At 38.0% G+C, this 19,570-nt stretch overlaps 1 protein-coding gene across 1 annotated transcript; it reads right to left on the bottom strand.

Moving 5' to 3' along the window:
• Positions 1-1,340: 1,340 nt before the first annotated feature.
• Positions 1,341-15,156, bottom strand: pde9al (phosphodiesterase 9A like). The gene is made up of 17 exons (XM_041801945.1): positions 15,034-15,156; positions 14,615-14,748; positions 11,156-11,226; positions 9,965-10,042; positions 9,411-9,454; positions 7,144-7,198; positions 6,812-6,882; positions 6,615-6,702; positions 6,452-6,533; positions 6,290-6,364; positions 6,107-6,193; positions 4,070-4,174; positions 3,809-3,891; positions 3,381-3,537; positions 2,005-2,118; positions 1,690-1,794; positions 1,341-1,547 (listed from the first exon to the last, which is right to left on the bottom strand). The coding sequence occupies exons 2-17, from the start codon at positions 14,681-14,683 to the stop codon at positions 1,383-1,385; spliced, it is 1,449 nt and encodes a 482-aa protein (XP_041657879.1). The 5' UTR covers positions 14,684-14,748; positions 15,034-15,156; the 3' UTR covers positions 1,341-1,382.
• Between the last annotated feature and the right edge of the window lie 4,414 nt (positions 15,157-19,570).

The following is a 19,570-nucleotide window of genomic DNA, read 5'->3' as shown; positions in this document are numbered from 1 at the left end:
GTGGAAATGTGTTCAATGGAGTGACAAATCACGCTTCTCTGTTTGGCAGTTGTGGGTGAGTCTGGGTTTAGCAGATTCTGGGAGATCTTTGCCTGCCTGACTGTATTGTGCCAGCTGTGAAGTTTGGTGTGGGAGGGATAATAGTATGGGACTGTTTTTCAAGGTCTGGGCTAGGCCCCTTATCTCCAGTGAAGGGAAAACTTAATGCTTCAGCATACCAAGACATTATTGACAATGCTACGCTTCCAACTTTGTGGCAACAATTTGAGGAAGGCCCCTTTCTATTCAAACTTGACTGTGCCCTAGTGCACAAAGAAAGGACTATAAAAACATGGTTTGATGAATATGGTGTGGAAGAACTTGACTGGCCACTCTGAGCCCTGACATCAATTCCATCAAGCACCTTTGGGATGAACTGGAACAGGATGAATGGGCCCACATTCACACAGAAATACTCTTTAACATCTTCCAAGAAGATTGGAAGATGTTAAAGCTGCAGAAGAGGGACCAACTCCATATAACACATATTTGAATACAATGTTGTTACAGTCCCTGTGGCTGTAATGTCAGGTGGCTGAATACTTTTGATCATATAGTGTATTTCTGGTTGGTTTATTTTTCAAATTTAATCACCTATCTGGAAAGTACCAAAAACTTAGAGACCTGAAGATAATATGTGTTGTCTAAAGACATTAACTTTATGTTGGGTGGGCCTCAGGCTTCTGTATCAGGCCTGTTTTGTTTGTTCTACATTAATCATCTTCCGAAACCCTTTTTAGGATTGTTGTATGCTGATGACATGGTTCAATGCAAACATGCAAAAACCAGCCGAGCTAGCAGGATTGTCTACTCAGAGCTTCTGTAGAAACACACTGGTTCCCATGGTAGACTTAATGGAAGAGGACATGCTTATCTAAGGCTACGAACCAACAGAAGAGGATTACAACCATGGAAAATAGTTCTGACTTATTTTTCATTCTTCAGGATTTAAAGCCAGAGAATATATTTTAATGGCAGCTAGGTTCCTGTGACATAACACCATATTCATATATTTATTAAAAAATATCTCTATATTTACTACCATTTACCTGTAACATTACGTTACACTTATTTTAAATGAGCAAGGAAACTGCATGTGAGATGTCTTATTGTCAGCATAGAAAGATAGACAGACAGATCTAGATGGATGGGTGGATGGATAGAAAAGACATACCATACAAGAGAACACAAAGACAATAAGTTCTACCTCTGTCATAGCGTCATCGATCTGCTTCAGCTCCTCATAGTGGTCACGAGAGTCTCTCAAAGGTTGAACCATAATCTCCTCTATTTGCGGAAAAAGCTGTTGGATAGCAAAGTTTTGTTTATCGGTATGTATGTTTTCATAAAGAGGCACACAAGTACAGACGTGATCCAACCTTCATGACGGTCTCAAACATTGGGATGAGGACAAACTTGATGAATCCGATCTGGGCCGTGGGCTTGGTGACTTTATCTCTGTCCATGAAGGGAGCCACAGGGAGGCCCTCTGACTTCTCCCTGTCACTCTGAGAGGCACACAAAGTGGAAATACAGCTAAATAAATCCAGCAGTCTTAATCTACACTAGGAGTATAAAACTCACTAAGTACTCTGCCCTTGACCTGATTGATTTACATGATAGATTTCTGAATGCTTCAGTTGAGGTCACCTGCATGAAGTATTCCTCCAGTAGGCAGTCCACCCATGGCTCGGCGACTTCAGTTGGCCTTACTTCGTTGGAAATATCACAGCACTTAATCAAAACCATCTTAAGCTGCAAACACATAAACAAACTTATATAGATGCAAACACGCAACACCTGAAACCAAGAACAGATACAGGATAAGGAGCCTATCTGTCATAAACATGAACACATCTTTTAAGGACATTTACCATTGCTACTTTTCCAATTGCACTAATACAGTCTGTTTGGAAAAGTCATCAGATAAAGGCTATGATCTTGTCAAGCATAACATATACGTACGCATGTCACATGCTCTTCGTTGGTGAAGTCAAAGTTGTCCACTTTGTGCTTGAAGGAGTCCAGTATCTCCCCATGTCTGGCCATGTCTGTGGCCAGAATGAGGGTGATAATCGCCTAGAATCAGAGGAGCAAAGCAGCTTGAAACTTCTGAATGATATTTCCTCACATTCATATACTTTAATATTCAACATTTTAAACATAAACATGGCAGATTTCAAATATATCCTAACTAAACATATTATTTGGTAAAGGCTTTCTAGAAGAGAGTTCCCTCTGGGTTTGTTGTTCTCAGCTCTGTGCTCAAACTGACAGGACAGTACTTCCTTTAGCTTGTTATTTTGTCACTCAGAGGCTCGAACATGTTTCAAACTGTTTTTTTAACACTTCCATCTATAGCCATGCACCCTGCTCCCACTAAAGGAAAGAGAGATGGCCCTAGGCTAATTATAAGTGTCAGATAGCTCTTGAACACACTCCAGGTTTGAACAGTAGGGTAGTTTGGTGTAAATCATCCCTTTTCCTGTTAAAGCTTAACTCAGTCACAGAGATATACAAACATTTCCTATTTAAGAAGCTAAACATTTAGTTCTCGAGTTTCCTTTTTTAATTTATCTTTTGTTAACCTTCATTTAAGCAGGTTAGTCTTTATTCTAAATCCACAATATTTTTCAAGTGATATTAAACTGTACAACAAAACTTTAATTAGTCAGGCAGCCGGACTACTTTATTTTTAAAATAAATCTAGCTCATTCATCAATTATAGCAAATAACGAGGAAATCTGAAAAATCACACTGCTCAACTTTGTTGAAAAAGCAATGTTGCTCCCAGGGATTGTCAAAGCTTTGATTTAATGCTACGTTATTTTTTCCAAGTCATATCTTAATAATACCGCCAGAGACACACTGCAAAGCGAGTCCACGCTGAGTTGAAAACTTGTGCATACACAAAGATTCTAGTGTATCGTACGCTTATGTCCACATAAAGAAAAGCTGCTCTGTTTGTGGAAATGACCATACACCCCAAGTTTCTGATGCACACACATTTGATAAATAAGGGCCACTGTATATAGAGGCAGAGTTTTATTGCACATTCAAGGAGCACCAACTGACTTTCCAAACTCATTTAGTCTAAAAGACTTCAAAGAATTTAGAACTGAATCAACTTCAGGCAGCATATCTGAATCGAGACCAGTCCTTCAAATGACTGCAGCCAGTCAGAACAGTGAGGGAGGGGTAGGGGATCAGTGCTGTTTGTTTAGACTGGTGCTAAACTGCAACTAAAAAACAACATCTACACCTAACATCACATACCTTTAAGAGCTAAAATCCAAATAGTCCTCAGAACTACATTTAAATATTTCCGCTTTCCATCTGACCTGTCGGATCTGTTTGAAAGCCTCAGGATCCACATTTGCAAAGATGTTGCACTCCGGCAGAGAGAGGATTTGGAAGGCCACGGCGCAGTGGTGGTTCTCAAGTGGAGATATGTCATTGTAGCGCACTGCAAGCTCTGTGCGGGCATTGATTTGGTACCTGATGGATAAAAACACACATGAATGGATGAATGGACAGTTTTTTCTTGCAAAGTTTACCTCATTAGAGGGATCTGTGACTGCCTGAAACCACCAGCTAAAAACAAGGTGATAACCTGGATGTTTTCATACCTACACTCCCTCCATGCTGAACCAGTTTCACAGTTCACCGATGACTGTGTTATGAAGAAGATGTCAAAACATTTTGGAGTCACTGGGTGCCTACAGTTCAAATTGTGTCAGTGCCTTTACGGGAGGAAAGTGAGTCTTACGTGTTGTTGTAGCCAGGGTGGTCCAGGTCATGACACACTGCAGCTGTCATTAGAATGCCCATGTCTGTCAGAGTTAGCTTCTCCTGGATGAAATGACAGGTGATATGTGGGGGGGGGGGGCAAAAACTTCCATCATCAGGACTTCACCTTGGCAAGCATTTTGTTTTTTAGTATGTAAGTTTATATCAAAGACAGTTAAATCACCTCGATGATACTCTGAACATGCATGAACACAGAAAAATCAAAGAGCTTGCACTGTACCTGTAGGTTGCAGAGGTGGATCATGCCATACATCATCTGACTGACGCAGAAGCAATGACGGAAGTTGTGGAAGGGGTTGTTACGATAGTTCTCCTGAATTGCCAGCTAGACCACAGAGAATTTGATTTATTAAGTCTAGTCAACTTTTCTTTTTGCACATTAAAACAAAAAAATAGATCGGCTGAAGTGCCGTACAGAGTAAAAAGGTAAAACAGGAAACAAGAGTATGATGGTAAATAATATGAACAATGATAGTCAAATCCTCTGGAGAAAAACATTCACATCCCGAGATGTGTCCTCAGAAATAATCTAAAACATTCAAAAGCAGATAAGTCCTGTTTGAAGTGGTAAGTTATTCCACAAGTTTGAGGCAGTTACTGCAAAGACTGGTTTTAAGTTGTTTCCAATTTTGGCACATCCAGGAGCAGCTGTATGGTAGACCATGGTGCTCCAGCTGGAAAGGGTCAGCTGGGTAAGGTGGTGCCAGTTCATTTAGAACTTTAAAAGTCAACAATAAAAGTTTGAAATCCATCTGTGATGGTCTGGAAGCCAGCAGGGGAAGTAAAACATTGAGTAATGTTATCCCTCTTTTTCTCAGCAGCTGCATGGATGACTGGTCCAAAGCCACAAACAAAGAATTACAATGAGAAAGTTGGGATGTTATAAAAGCACGGATCACTCTATCAAAACCTTTAGGAGGGATATAGGCCTTCTTCAGCAGTAAGCAATGTAATAAAGGATTAACCAGGAATCTGCTGCTTGACAAAAAATTAAAAACTGTTGAAATAAAACCAAACTCTTAACAGAAAAGTGAACATTGAAGGCTAAAGGAGCAAGAGTAGCTGCTGCAAACCGTTCTGGTTGTGCGAATACAATGACCTCACTAGTGTTTTCATTTATGTTGGGGAAGTCAGATCCAACCAAAGCTTTAGGCATCATTGTCAACCAATTAAGGACTACAGGGAGCGTTTAAGCTGAGGTTAGACAAATTTTGAGCACGATTATAACCAACCCTGACAGAACTGTCTGAGCGAAAAACGCTAACTGGTGACTCACTTAATAGCATTAGCATCAAGCTAGCGTGTCATTAATTTCAATTTCTGGATTGACAAAGGAAAAGTATAGTTCTTATAGTTGTTTAGCCCTTTCTGTCTCCCTACCAGCGTCATCACATTGGTTGCTGATGCCAAACCTCCATGCAGTCTGTCATATCTGTCTCTAACATCACAGCAATAATTTATAGCTCTGTGAGTAACCAATCGCAAAGGCATGTTTACATCTTTACAACATCTGCATAACAGTGGAATGAGAAATGGTAAGGAAATTCAGAGAAAAAAGCCCAAAACCGAATCTTCATGGACACCACAAACAAAGGGTGATCTTTTGTCACCTTTTTAAGCATCATCTTAGGATGTTCTCACACTAAGCCCAGTTGTGCTGTACCATGCTAAAGCAAGATTGCTAGAAAAAAACAACAAACTAAAAATACCAAACAAAAACCAGTACTTTACATAATTTTTAGGCATGTTTGGGCCAAAAACTGAGATTGCAGTAAGATGTAGATGTGGTGAGTAAGCTTCACTATTGGGCAGGAAGGAGGACTGACACAACCCTGGCTGTGCTCTGGGTGTCTTTGCACACTTCCAGGGGCATGGGAAAATTATCATTTGGAAAAATAAACAACACACACTTAGGGCCAAGTAAGGCATGGATGTGGAGAGTAATCAGGTAGTTGGGGTTGCCACAAACCCCTGGTTGTGCTGTGAATGTCCCATGGGCCCAAAAACTGCATTTGGCTGCTGCATGGAAGGCCACTTCTTCCATCAGAGCCAGTGCCAGGGAAGTGTCCCATATACTCAAACTGGCCAAACAAACATCACTTTTGGTGTTAAATGTGTTTTAGGCATGGTAAAGATTGCCTGGTGTGGGTGCACCCTTAACTTTGATTATTTTGTAACATTTATGATCCTCTCTGCTTTAAAGCTAAAACATTGTTGGAAATAAACACCAGGTGCATTTGGTATGTGTATATTTTACCAGCCAGCGTTTGAGTGTGATGGGGTTCATGTTGAATTCCTTCACCAGCCCCAAGTCATGGTACATATACTCCAAACAACTCAGCATCTGCAGCCACAAAGAAAGACAAGAACTTTAGACTTTACTGAGCTAACATGACATAAAAACAGTCTACTTAGTGACTGAGAGGCGTTATCAGCAAACCTCATTGTGTTCCCAGTGCCACACATCAAATGTTGGCTTCTTGAGTGCCTCCACAGTCTCCTGAGACAGTGTGTACTATAATGCCAAATAGGGAAGGCCATCAGAACTTCAAACAATCTAGAAAACATGTAGTTTTAAAGGCCTTGTTCCTCAAGGACATACCTTTGGGTAGTTGGGAACATCTCGTCTAGGGGTGACCTTTTTCCCATCATCTGAGAAGTTGTATTTGCATGAACAGTTTACTCTAAATTTATAAGAAAAAACATCAAGTTAACATTATCTGCATTTCTGTTAATGTATCTGATGTCAGCCTTGTTTATTTCACCTGCCACCTCCTCTTGAAGTCATCTCATCTCGTAGTTTCTTCAGGTCATTTTTACACTTCTCAATCTCCACCACTTTCAACCCTTCCACTGCAAGAAGACAAACAGAAAACTCTGAGTTAGTTAAGTCTATTGGCTGCATTTTTTATTTTTATTGACATTTATTGTTTAACTGTGTGGATTATTATGCACCACGCACGTTCCACTCTCTTCTCCAGCATAGCTAGCCTGTTGGTGACCTCAGTCTTCAATTCGTTGATGCGAAAAGCTCTGTGATCAGAAACCGTGATAAGAAAAAAAATGAATGGCAAAGATTTCCCATAGCTCAATGGTCATTTAAGGTCAAAGAAAACTGTAATGAGGCATACAGAAAGGGGAAGATCTCATTGTGTGATCTAACTTGCCTCTATGGGTTGCAGCATATATTATCTTTGAGAGTCACTGCTGTCAGGTATGTGTGTGTGAGGTATGTGTTAGGGCGGGGGAGGGCAGGCTTCATCCATAACACAACATAAACAAGAGAGGTGTTACCTGCTGAACTGATCGGCTACCTGGGAAAGCACGTTCTGAAACATGTCCTCCTTCTCTGCAGAGAAAAACAAACCCAGATAAGTTGTTGTAAACAGCAAATACCCTTTCATATTTGTTATTTTTAAGCCCATTATTCCCTCCATGTTAGATATGTTGATGTATGAACACATTTAAGAACTTTTTTTACATAGTACCTTAACAACGAAGGTTGAGAGTTAGCAGAAGCATACATCAGAGCAAAGTACTACAACCAAAAATTTAAAGAACTCAAACAAAAATAAAAGACAAAAAAAAAAAAAAAAACAACAGCACAGCAACCACAACAACAATAAACCCTCCTCATAAAAGTATTTATACAACAACCCCACCAACATGATTAGCTGAAAAATCACAAGAGCCTTGGGCCTGAGCCTGAAGGGTGAGGATCATAACATCAACGAAGATCAAAGATACAAAAAAATCTAGGAAATTAAATGAAATAAAATCAAGAAGAGACCAAAAGAGATCAAAAAGACAAATAAGCAATGCAAAGAGAAAGTAAATAATGCAATAAGAGATTCAAAAGAGATAAAAGCAACATAAAGGAGGAAAAGGCAATTAAATAGTACAAGAAAAAAAGGATACAAAAACAGCAAAACCGGAGCAGTATTTCATAAGGAAAAAGCAATCAAATAAAAAGTGGAAAATAATGAAAAGATAAAAGCAGTGAAAAAGAGAAAAACTATGGAATAAATACAATTATAGAAAACAAATAAAATCCAAAATATTAATATTGAAGAAGATGAAGATAGCGTGAGAATAAAACAATTAAAATGAATAATATAGGCCAAAAAGATGCAATAAAGACAAGAAAGAGACAGAAGCAATAAAAAAGGAGATAAAGTCAATAAAATAGTAGAAGAAATATAAAAGAGATGAAAACAATTTCACAGGTAAAGCATTCAATAAGGCAAAAGCATTAAAATCAACAAAAGGATGGAAAATAAAGATAAATAAAAGCAGTTAATAGCTGTGGATTAATAAAAATTACAGAAATCCAAAATAAATATATTGAAGAAATTGAAGATAGTGTGAGAATAAAACAGTTGCAAAAAATATTTTATGAAAAGGTGCAATTAAAGATTAGAAAGAGACAAACATAATTAAAAAGATTTAACCCTCCTGTTGTCCTTGGGTCAATTTGACCCGGTTCTGAAATTTTAAACATCCTAACTTTTTTTTTCTTCCATATAATTGCCTGAAGACATCATACCATAAAGAACAAAAATAAGTGAAATATATATATCAATGTGTTGGAAACAAGTTTACTAAAAAGATTAAATAAAAGAAATTGGTAACCATTTTATACCTCATGCTCTATAAGCAGTCAAAAAAGACCGGGTCAATTTGACCCAGAGGACAAAAGGTGTGTAGTAAAAACAAAGACAACAGGAGGGGTAAAGGCAATACAATAGTAGAAGTAAAGCATTCAGTAAGGAAAAGGCAGCAAAATCAACAAAAAGGGTGTGAAATAATGAAAATATAAAAACCGTTAAAAGGAGAAAAGTCATAGACATAATCAAAACGTGAACATGTTAAATAAAAAATTAAAAAATCTACATTTAAGAAAGTAAGGATAGTGGATGAATAGAGCAATACAATAAATAAATTATACAGACTGAAGAATGCAGTTAGAGGTGAAAAGAATTAAAAGCAATAAAATGGAGGTAAACAGTATAAGAAAAAAGGAGATGATAACAATGAAATAGGCATTCAATAAGGAAAAAGCAATAAAATCAACAAATGGATCTAAAATAATGAAATGACAAAGCAGATAAAAAGAGAAGGCCAAAAAGTGTAAACTGGTGACTTTTAGTTGAGTTCGTCCATGGCTGTGCTAGTTTAGCTTTCCATTGAATTCATATCTGATGAGTGTATTTTGACATAACCACAGGCACAACACACTAAACAAAAGGATATTATGAGGACTCCCTCTTTTCTGTAACAACTGCTACAAACACAGTTGCTTGAAAGTCACCAGTTAGCACAGTCACTAATTAAGCCATTACACTTGGAGCATTACATCTTTTCATGGAGGAAAAAGCTGCAGGTAGAAACAAAGTGCAGATGTAACACAGGTTACATTAAGACAAATACATTTACAAGAATGTTCACAATGTAGTCTGAAACATACATAGACGCAGTGTAAAATAGCAAGTGTATCTCTGGCCAGTAAAAAACAGTTTTAAAAAGTGAGCTTAAAGATGTCACCAGTGCATTAATTTTACCTCCAAGCTGACCGGTGGACAGTGGGACAACTTTGTACAAAGAGCTGTAAGAAAATCAGTTCAACAGTTATAACTGATCAATGACATCATCAACATTATTTTTTTTTTCTTACAAAGATTTAGAGTAAACAAAATATCAAAAAGTGCTTTATAGGACTGTGCATTGTTGAAAGCTTTGAGTAACATTTACTTAATGCACATTTTTAGGTGAGTTTAATCTGAACTTCCTTCCTGTCAGGCCACACACTGAATTGAACACCTTTGTGTATTGACTCCTTTATGTGATATTTTGCTCACAGCTTAAGGAAGAGATATGCCTGACAGAATGATCTTGATCTCAGATTAAGTATATATTTAAAAAACTATAAAAGGGGTAAAGGTTTGGCAAATGCTAACATAAAGGCTTAAAAATAGTGCATAAAACTGTCTCAAAGCAAAAAATGCCAGGTTAGCATGTCCCAGTCCTAAGTTTGAGCTAATTCTGGGCCCTGCCCCTGAACTGAAGTGAAATGATCATAACTTTACAAACACAATATGAAATGCTGGTTTGTTACTTTGGAGAGTTGGTGGGCATGGTAGGATCAATGGAGACGAAGGCACCATCTGGGTCTACCATCACAATGGCAGTGTTCCTGCAAAAAAGTTCAAGAAAAAGAAAACATAAAGAGAGAAAGGTACAGGTATAAGATCCAGTAAGATATTTTGCCTTGTGTTAATATCACCAAGTACTGCTTGAGATTTGCACCCACTAATAGGTTATGGATCACCAACACTACAATGAAAGAGTAAGACAGAAAAAAATACAATGTTCAGACCAAGAACTAGCTCATACAGTGATATGCAGTGAAATGCACACATGTTGGCACATAAGATGATCATTGAATGATTAGGTGTGATTCAGAAACTGTATTCTTGAGGAAAAATGGTTATCAAAAAGGCAGACTTTTATTCCCCAAGATCTTGAGAAATTAACTCATCACCAAGGAAAAGCACCACTCTTATCCAGGGAGAAAGCTGTTAAAAGAAAAATGTATGTATGTTTGTCCTCTTAGGGCCTCCATACAAAAAAATTTGAATCATAAAGAAGGTTTGTATGTCCTCTTTGGGATTCAATACATAAAATGAAAGTGTAAAGAAGGTATGTTTACTTAAGGGTTTGATACATAAAAATAAAAAAGTAAAGAAAGAATGTATGTCCTCACAGAACTTCAATACAGCAAAATTGAAATGTAAAAAAGGTGTGTATGTCCTCTTAGGGCTTCCATGCATATAAATAAAAATACAAAGAAGGTATGTATCTCCACTTAGGGCTTCCATACATAAATATAAAAACATAAAGAAGGTATGTATGTCCTCTTAGGGCTTCTGTAAATAAAAATAAAAATGTAAAGAAGGTATGTATGTCCTCTTAGGGCTTCTGTAGATAAAAATAAAAATGTAAAGAAGATGTGTATGTCCTCTTAAGGCTTCCATACATAGAAGTAGACAAGAGTGCGAACAGTTTAGCAGAGGTTAAATTTCCACTGTTAAGGTAAAGAAAACCTATTGGCAGATAATTTTTTAAACATATAATTTGGAATTGTCTGTATTAAGGATTGAAATGAATTCCGTACTTCTAAACATTACATGGAGGTCTCCATGCTTGTTAGTGGCATCTCTCCAGTGCCACAGATAGGGACTGATGTATTCTCCACCTGATTACACTGAAAAGCAAAATGAACAAGTGAGGAAACAAAACAACAAACCTGGGAATGTTGGATGAGGAACACAGAAGCTCCTTGATGTCACATGGGCTGCAGTGTCGACTGAACACCACCTGCAAGATAAAAAAAAGCCTTTTAAAATGTTCTATGTTCAAATCAAGCTCAATTCTGAGTAGTTTTCTATTTGTTTATTTTACAAAGGAAATGATGGCAGAAGATTGGATTTTTATGACTTCATTGTAAACAAAGTTGCTGATGAGTGACACTATTTTTTTTCGATGACCCACAAATTGGACACAGTGTGATCTGTCCACGATTTCCAGAGGCACACCTGCACACAAACAGCTGCCGTGCTTTTGACATAAGGCCTTTGTGTTCTTACTGGGTGGGAAGGTTATCAAATTGCATGTGTCTTTTAGACAACCTCATCACATGGGAATGTAAAGTAAGTGCTCAGTTCGTTATGATGGTTGAATATGGTCACATCAGCAGACGGACGGACCAGTGAGTGGAGGAAAAAAAAGGACAGCTGGAGAGTGAAAAAAAATGATCTACAGCTGTCATGCAATCAGCTCGGTTTAAAAGCCTCAGCACAGAACATCTTCAGAGAGGAGAAAATCTAACCATCAAGAGTTTGAGAGTGAAGCGTGGGCACAGATATCCTGTTCACAAACTGTGAACTTTCATCTTGAGGTGAGCAGGTGTAGCAGACAAACATTCAGCCTCAGGCCTTGAGCTGGAGGCTCTTGAAAAGACATGTGTCATCCCCAGCTCTGTACTTGAACCACTCTACATCATCAGATCAGCCAGGGCTCCATTTATCTGAATGTCAGTATGTGAGGAACGCTGAAACATTACACTTGAACCTTACACCCACTGTTCAAATGCTTGTTTAAAAGCTTAAATAAATCTGTGTTTTACTTGGTATTTCTGTCCACTTATTGTCTTTGCATTTGTGTCTCTACTTCTGGTGACTAATGTGTGAAGAAAGACAGAGATCTTGAGTCAGCGTAGATGACAGCCAACTGATTTTTAATTTGAAGTTAGAAATCAAAAATAAAAAGCGGTTTTCAAATTGCTGTCTCAGAATAGAACAAACAATACACACAAACAATCTGAACTACCAGAAAGAGTCAAGGGCATGTTTTTTCCAAGTTTTATTTTCATATTTTAAACAGTAATAGGGAGTTTTTTCTTGATTTTGGATTTTCCATGTCAAATAAAAATAAAAAAAATCAGTTGGCTGTAAAATACACTGACCATCTTGGTTCCTTTATTCACAAACTCAGAGCTTTGACACAGCTATTGACAACAGGTGTTTGATTCTGTCAGCAACACCTGTAACACAACCTACTTTGCATCACCGTCTATATTTAGCACCTGCAGGTAAGCTCAGTCCACTGGGAAAAGGAGGTGGATTAAAAAGGGAATTATTTGACTGCTGGAGTTAGAATTAAATATGGATGATTATTATGTTAGATAATGATACTAAAATAATCTGAAGTTGTAAAATTCAAACAAATAAATCTCTTGTGATTTTCTCATGTATCTTGAATGTTTAACCTAAACTTTTGCAACGATTTAACATCTTTAACTTAACATCTTCACTCAGAAAATCTATAGCCCACATACATATAAGAATACTCAAAACAGCACAGTAAAGCTGCCTTTGTGGGAACAGGGATAAGATAAGCACTGACATGCCTTATTATTGTTCGAGGCATTCTGTAAGGACAGTCAAAAGTGGGGAGATCAAACTCAACAGGAACAAAGTGGTCAGGATTTGTAGAGCCCTGATATGCTGAGGTGTCCTGCAGCTGAGCCTGCTGCACTCTGATAACTTTGCTTGCAGGTTTGACCAGTTTTGCTCGCTGGATTTTACTCGACATTGAGGAGAACCGAACAGTGTGACACTCTCTATAAATCACTGATGAAAGTAAGTCATCACACACCTCCCCCCGCTTTCACCACCTTCAGAAAATGTGTGCTGAAACAAGCCGTTCTCAGATTTTCCCCTCATGATGTCATGTGGGGAGTTAGAACCACCCCCAGTTTCAGTTCGCCCTCTCCTGATACTCCTCTCAGCTGCCATCTGAGAGGAGGATCAGGAGAGCCACATCCATTAAGCCACATCCATTTCCAGAGTGGCAGAGTCAGGGGCGGAGTCAGACAGCTTATTACCATTTAAAGCCACAGTCACAGAAACAGCTCATTCTGAGCAAGGATGAAACAGAAGGGTTTCTAGACATGCAATCCAAAAATCCAATACTGGAGTGATTTTTCAGCAACAAACTTCACAGACATGTTATGGGGACCTTTGAGAGCAATATAACCTTGTCTTAAAGGGATAAATATGTGACCTTTAAGCATTATTATATTCACTGCAGGACCCTTTAACACATGGCATCAGTTTTGGGTTCAAAACTCGATGAATTATAAAAAGTGATTTCCAAGAGAAGTCCAACATCCACATCCTCAGTAAAAGTATGAATAAGACTTGGCTGTGACAGATAAAACAATCACGTCTTAAGTTTGAGACACATTTATCTGTTGTTACCTGCTGATAAAATCCTTGACTACAGAGCCATACTCAACATTTACGATCATTATTTGAAAGACTCACAGAGACTGTATCATCTGCATATTTCATTAAATGCCATTTGTTGCCTGATTTACTGGGTGCCATGTTTAGGTTTGGGGTATAATTTTGTATCAGCCTTTACTGTCCAGAGTGCTTTTTTAAAAACATAAATATTATGTTTGTTCATTTTTGTATTTCTTCCTAGGCCTTTCAAATTTGTGGGGGAGAATTTGCTTGCATGCAATCAAATGAATAGGCCTACCAGCGTCAATTTTGTAGACTAAAAATGTGACTAATACTACACTTTTTTTCAGGAGAAAGACTAGATAGACACTAACTAAAAAACAGATCTTTGGTCATAAAAACGCTGATGAAAACTAAGTTAAGTTTTCATCACAGTCCTAAACTACACTAAAATATTAGTGTTGGACTTTTGAACATTAAAAATCCATGATATTTTCCCACAGTTTATAAAAGGCATGTCTGTATTTTCATCAGTGCAATACAAATTAAAGTATTGATAGTAAATTAATATGAGTTTTTAGTATCTATATTAATTCTAGAATTTTGCTGATTAAATTATTGCAAAGAAATGTAATACCTTGTCTAAAAGTAAAGACGGAAATATAAGGACTTTCTATTGACTGTAAACTGGACTAAAATGATTTTTGAGTGTAGACTAAAACTATGAAGGTTAAAAGTGAATAAAATGTGACTAAAAAATTGTAAATGTAGAAACTAAGGATATGTCTGAATGCAAAAATAGGCTTCTTTAAATTAACATTGAAATGTACATTCTGCAACAATGCATGAATGAACATTGTTAAAAAAAAAGGTTGTAATTCTACATAAGAAAAAAATAAAAACCATAAAAACAAACAGAAAAAAAACGTATTTTTGCCCAGAGAAGCTGGACCTACCTTTTGCACTTTCCCATCCACTTCCAGGTAAATGGTTTTGGGGGCATAGGAGGAGGAGCTGGAGCCCATGTTGACCTCCCTCTCCTCTCTTATACACCTGCAGAAATTCTGGCTTAGAGCCCTGATCAGCAAATCTGAGGAGGGAGGAAACAGCAAAGAAAGACACGAACAAGGTGAGATTTATATATGAAGATAGTACAGTTTAAGAATTCACCGGGGAAAATTTTTGTAAAGGCAACACAAGAAGACAACTACTTTTGCAATGCTCAAAATTTTTAGCCAGATTCTAAAATGACGTCTAACTTTCTATTGAAAACAACAACAAGAACAACAACAATAACAAAAGTGAAATGCAGATTAAAAAAGCCAAAATAAACAATTTTTTTGTAAAGCAGCAGCTACAGATTGGTAAAACTCACAGAGTCAGCGATGCAGCTTCCCCGCTGAAACCTGGAGGTAATGTCCCAGGTGCTGAGGATGTAGCTGACTAACATACAGACACTCAGATACAAACGCACAAAAGAAGAGCTACAGGGGAAGAGAGAGAGAGAGAGGATGTGAGTGATGGAGAAGGTGAGGAAGGGTATGTATTAGGGAGCTGAGGGGGCATGGAGTACTATGAACACAACTCGCACTCTAATGGTTGCTTAGGGACTGTTTCTATGGAGAGAGAGAGAAAAAAAACGAATGTCTTAAGTGGTGCAGTGTTTTGAACTACACCAGTCCTTATCTACATCCTTGAATTAACTGTTTCAAAGGAGAAAAAAATTTCCCCTGTAGCAAATATTGAAGCTAAAGTGTTTACTGCACTGTTATCTGATTGAAACCTGGTTTTAAAACTGTATTACACCAATGTTCTGTGGAAAAAGTGATTACTGTGTACCTTGAAGACAAGCAGGCACAAACAAAACACTGATAAGAGCACCCAATGATAAAATTATTGAAAAATATTTCTTATTAGGGGGCCTCCACTTCTAACCAAGGTTGACCTATAATTTCATAGGCAGAGTTGTTTATTCTGTCAGCTACTGAGCTGCACATGCATGGCAATTGCATGAACACTTGTGTATGGACAAAATATTTATTTATGTGTATTTTTGTTTATTTATTTCAGTCACGTTTATGTGTGAGCGTGTTATCACCCCCAGTCCACTCATCCACTCCACGGCTGAGAGTGGGTCGAGCAGATGGTTTGGTCAGACGAGTTCAGCTGAGCACTTGAGGAGATTTTCAAGGCCCATTTTTATTTTTAGAAATGATTTACTCATTTAAGGATCACATAAATATAGAGAAAACACAAGCGTTTATGAAATATTGTGGCCAATTTAAGGGAATGGGATTTTTTATTGCTCTATGATAATCAATTGATTTTGGATTTTTCCAATCAGAAGAAAACGCATCACTCATATGTTTAAAATGTATTTTAGATATGATAACATTCCCAAAAATATTCCTACTAGAGAAACAAACACAACCTCAATTTCAAAAAATTTGGAGCACTGTATAAATTTGATGTTGAAATAGGGACATGTTGCCATTTCATGAAAAATAGAAGCTCACTTTGAATTTGATGGTAGCAACACATCTCCAAGAAGTACAGACAGGGCAACATAAAAGTAAGGCAGCTAGAAGGACATTTTACAACTAATTAGGTTGATTGGTAACAGGTCAGTTTGGCTGGATATAGAAGGAGCCTTTAAGACATCCAGAATCTCTCAGGAGTAATGCTGGGTGAAAATTCATTAATCTGCCAAAAAAATGCATCTAAAATTCATGGAACAGTTTCAGGAAAAAGTTCTTCAACATAGCATTGCGATACTTTGAATATCCCACCATCTACAGAACATAGTGTCAAAAGATTTAGAGAATCTGTACAAATCTCTGTGTGCCTTGGAAAAGGCTGAAGGTCAGTAACGGATGCTGGTGATCTTCAGGCCCTCTGATGACACTGCATTAAAAACAGGCATGATTCGGTGCTGGCCATCACTGTATGGGGTCAGAAACACTTTCAGAAATCATTGTCTGTTAACACAGTTCATCATGCCATCCACAAATACAAGTTAAAGCTGTATCATGCAAAGAAGAGGCCATGTGTGAACACAAAACAGAAATATTGCTGTTTTTTTAAAATAGACTGAGGCAAGATGGAAAACTGTTCTGGGGTCAGATAAGTCAAAATTTCTTAGAAGGGACCATCAAGATTGGTATTAGTGAACAGCTGCATCTCTAATGGTCTGGGGTTAAGTTAGTTCCTATGGCACTGAACTGGCCTGCCTGCAGTTCAGACCTTTCACCGACTGAAACATTTTCAAATGATCAAGGGAATAATCCTGCAAAGAAGACCCAGGACTGTTGTGCAGCATGAATCCTACTTCAGACAAGAATGGGACAATTTTCCTCTACCACCCCAGCGTTTGGTCCCCTCACTGCACTGTTGTTAAAAGTCTCTTGATTTGAACCAGCTAGGCTTGCTTTGCATACTAGCTGGCTCATAACATATTTTTCCAAAAAGTATTTTAAACAGACATTATATGGTAGGCAACCACTCTGTGTTTATGAGCTAAAAGAGAAATAACATCTTTGTTGTTCATCCAGTTCTAAAATATAGTTTCACAAGTTCATTGATACAGTTCTGCTTTTTCTGGTCTAATTAGGTTTGACTTTATTCTCAAAATGTTTTTTTTCCCTTGAATTGTATTTCAACTTTGTTTCCCAAAATTTCAACTTTATTCTCAACATTTCGACTTTTTTCTGATCATTTGGACTTCATTGTCGTTGTGAACAGCATCATTTTTTCCCTCACCTCAGGCCCTAATCCTCTTCAGAAGAAAAGTGATACAACTCTGATAAAAAACTGATACTATACCATAGCTACATTTGAGCTAACTGCTACACCGATAGCCATTGTTAACAGCTTACAGTACAACTAAACCCCGCAAGTAGCTGCCACCTCATTCTCCTCAAATGACATAGATAGGTCTGGTCTGTTTTTTAGGCTGGGCATAATTATTTCAGACTGAAGCTTTGCAAGATGGGTCTGCCTGATGAGAGACATAGAATCTGGCCAATCCATTGATTTGTAAGATTACATACCCCTATCTTGTCCTCAGCAACCATTTTTATGCAGACAGTCCAAATGAATGCAGTCAGCTTCAGTTTTTGGCCACATATGGGACCAAAGGGATCTTATGTCAGTGTTAAGATTGTCACCTGAGTTGTGTTGCCTCTTGTAACTCAACCTGGAGCTGAAACAGATATAATGTATTGTTTGGTTTCTATATAGGAAGCCAGGTGGAAAACACACATCATGTTGGGCCAGTGTTGCCATTGTCTAGCAGCAGTGATCCCATTCACTCACCACTTGAATACAGAGCTTTTCCTGTACATGAATTCAAGCCTTGACCTCGCATCTTTCCAAGTTCCACTTGAAGGCCTAATCAACCTCAGCAATCATCATGAAGTACTCAGCAGCCAGCAATCAACAGGCACGTGTTTTATGGTTACTGTTAACTCATTAGCGCTAGCTGCTGTTATCTTGCTCACTACTTTTGTCAACTGAAAGCCTTTTTTCCACCATCTATTTCCAGTGTTCCTAGAGAGCAGACAGCCTAGTCAGCACTATGAAGTCACTGTTAAAACACCACAGTTAAGTGCCTTTTTCTAATTCAAGGTGCTACTCACCACTTTTTGGTCACACTCCTCAGACACAGTTGGAACAGCCAACAGTTGACAGTATTTGAACTGGGGCAAGTCTTTTCATGCAGGTATTAGTAGTTTGATGAGTAGGAGTTTCAGTGACTTGAAAACCATGTTTATTGTTTTCATTAATGGGAAAATGTGTGCCATGTTTGTTTTGTTCTTAGCCACGAACAGTACTTTTTATTTGCTAGTAGGTCTCTATTCACAGAGTGAGGACTCTACCAGCCACCTACCTGTTATAGACCGCTGGTCCTGACCCGTCACGCTGAAAAAAGCTAGATAAGAGCTTTCCAACAATATGGACACCCCTCTCTACTGGGAATAACGTTTCAACAGGTTGGTGTGAACAAGGGCATTGGTGAGAATGCCCAACCAGGCAGGAGAAAGGAGGTAATTAATTACAGCTGAAGAGCTTCATACATCATCTCTATTCAACTCATAGTACAGCACCTCCCCATGCACAGACACATACTCGTGAACTGTGCGCACACAGATGTGATCTTGATCCCAAGGGTTTAATTAGAGCCTCGGCTTCCAGGCTCCTCTGACACACTGGAGGAGAGGTGTTACACGACAGGCAGACTGTATGACTAAGAGACGATGTAAGATACAAATCAATTAAAAGCTGTTTCAAAGCCCCAAAAGAATGGCCCACTTTCATTATGCTTGGACATTTAATTTTTCTGCTTACTGTACATCACAAATGATTATGCACGATTGTTTGCTTGCATGTCTGTGTCCATGATGCTGCTTGTGTATTCATGAGCCTGTGTGCCAATGAATAAATTTTGTTTCAAAAAGAACAAAGAAAGCAAAGCCCAGATCAAAACAGCCAGATCTGATATGCTTATGTAACGACAAGACTCGTCACACCTTCAGGAAGGGAAGGGAGATTTTAGGATTAAAGCAGATACATGAAATCCTGCAGATTTTCATGACAAAAGATGTCCAGCTGGACCTCTGAAGGGAACAAATTATTCTGATAATGTGATGGATCAGGCTCCTGTGTATGTCTGCATCAGAACAATCTTTCACAAGCTTTTACCTCACACCTCAATGTAGTTCAACACACCTTTAATTCTTTCTTCTTTTGCTTTTTCATTTCATGCTTCCCTCCCCACAATATGCAGGAAAACAAAGCTAATAACATATAATTATTTCCATTATTTTGTGGCACTATTACCATAAAAGGTAAAGCTACTTGTTTGTTTGTCACAATCAAGATGAGATGAGATGGAAAATCAGTTGAGGGCCAAA

The sequence above is a fragment of the Cheilinus undulatus genome, linkage group 2 (assembly GCF_018320785.1).
Source record: "Cheilinus undulatus linkage group 2, ASM1832078v1, whole genome shotgun sequence".
In the NCBI taxonomy this organism is placed as follows: Eukaryota; Metazoa; Chordata; class Actinopteri; order Labriformes; family Labridae; genus Cheilinus; species Cheilinus undulatus.
Note: the sequence above shows the minus strand (reverse complement) of the source record. Positions and strands in the feature narration are given on the sequence as shown.

Coding starts and splice junctions, on each gene's coding strand:
- pde9al (XM_041801945.1), bottom strand. CDS start 14,683: ATGGGCTCCAGCTCCTCCTCCTATGCCCCCAAAACCATTTACCTGGAA. Junction 6,883..7,143: donor GTAGCCGATCAGTTCAGCAG/GTAACACCTCTC, acceptor TTCTGATCACAG/AGCTTTTCGCATCAACGAAT. Junction 2,119..3,380: donor CTTTCAAACAGATCCGACAG/GTCAGATGGAAA, acceptor CTCTGATTCTAG/GCGATTATCACCCTCATTCT.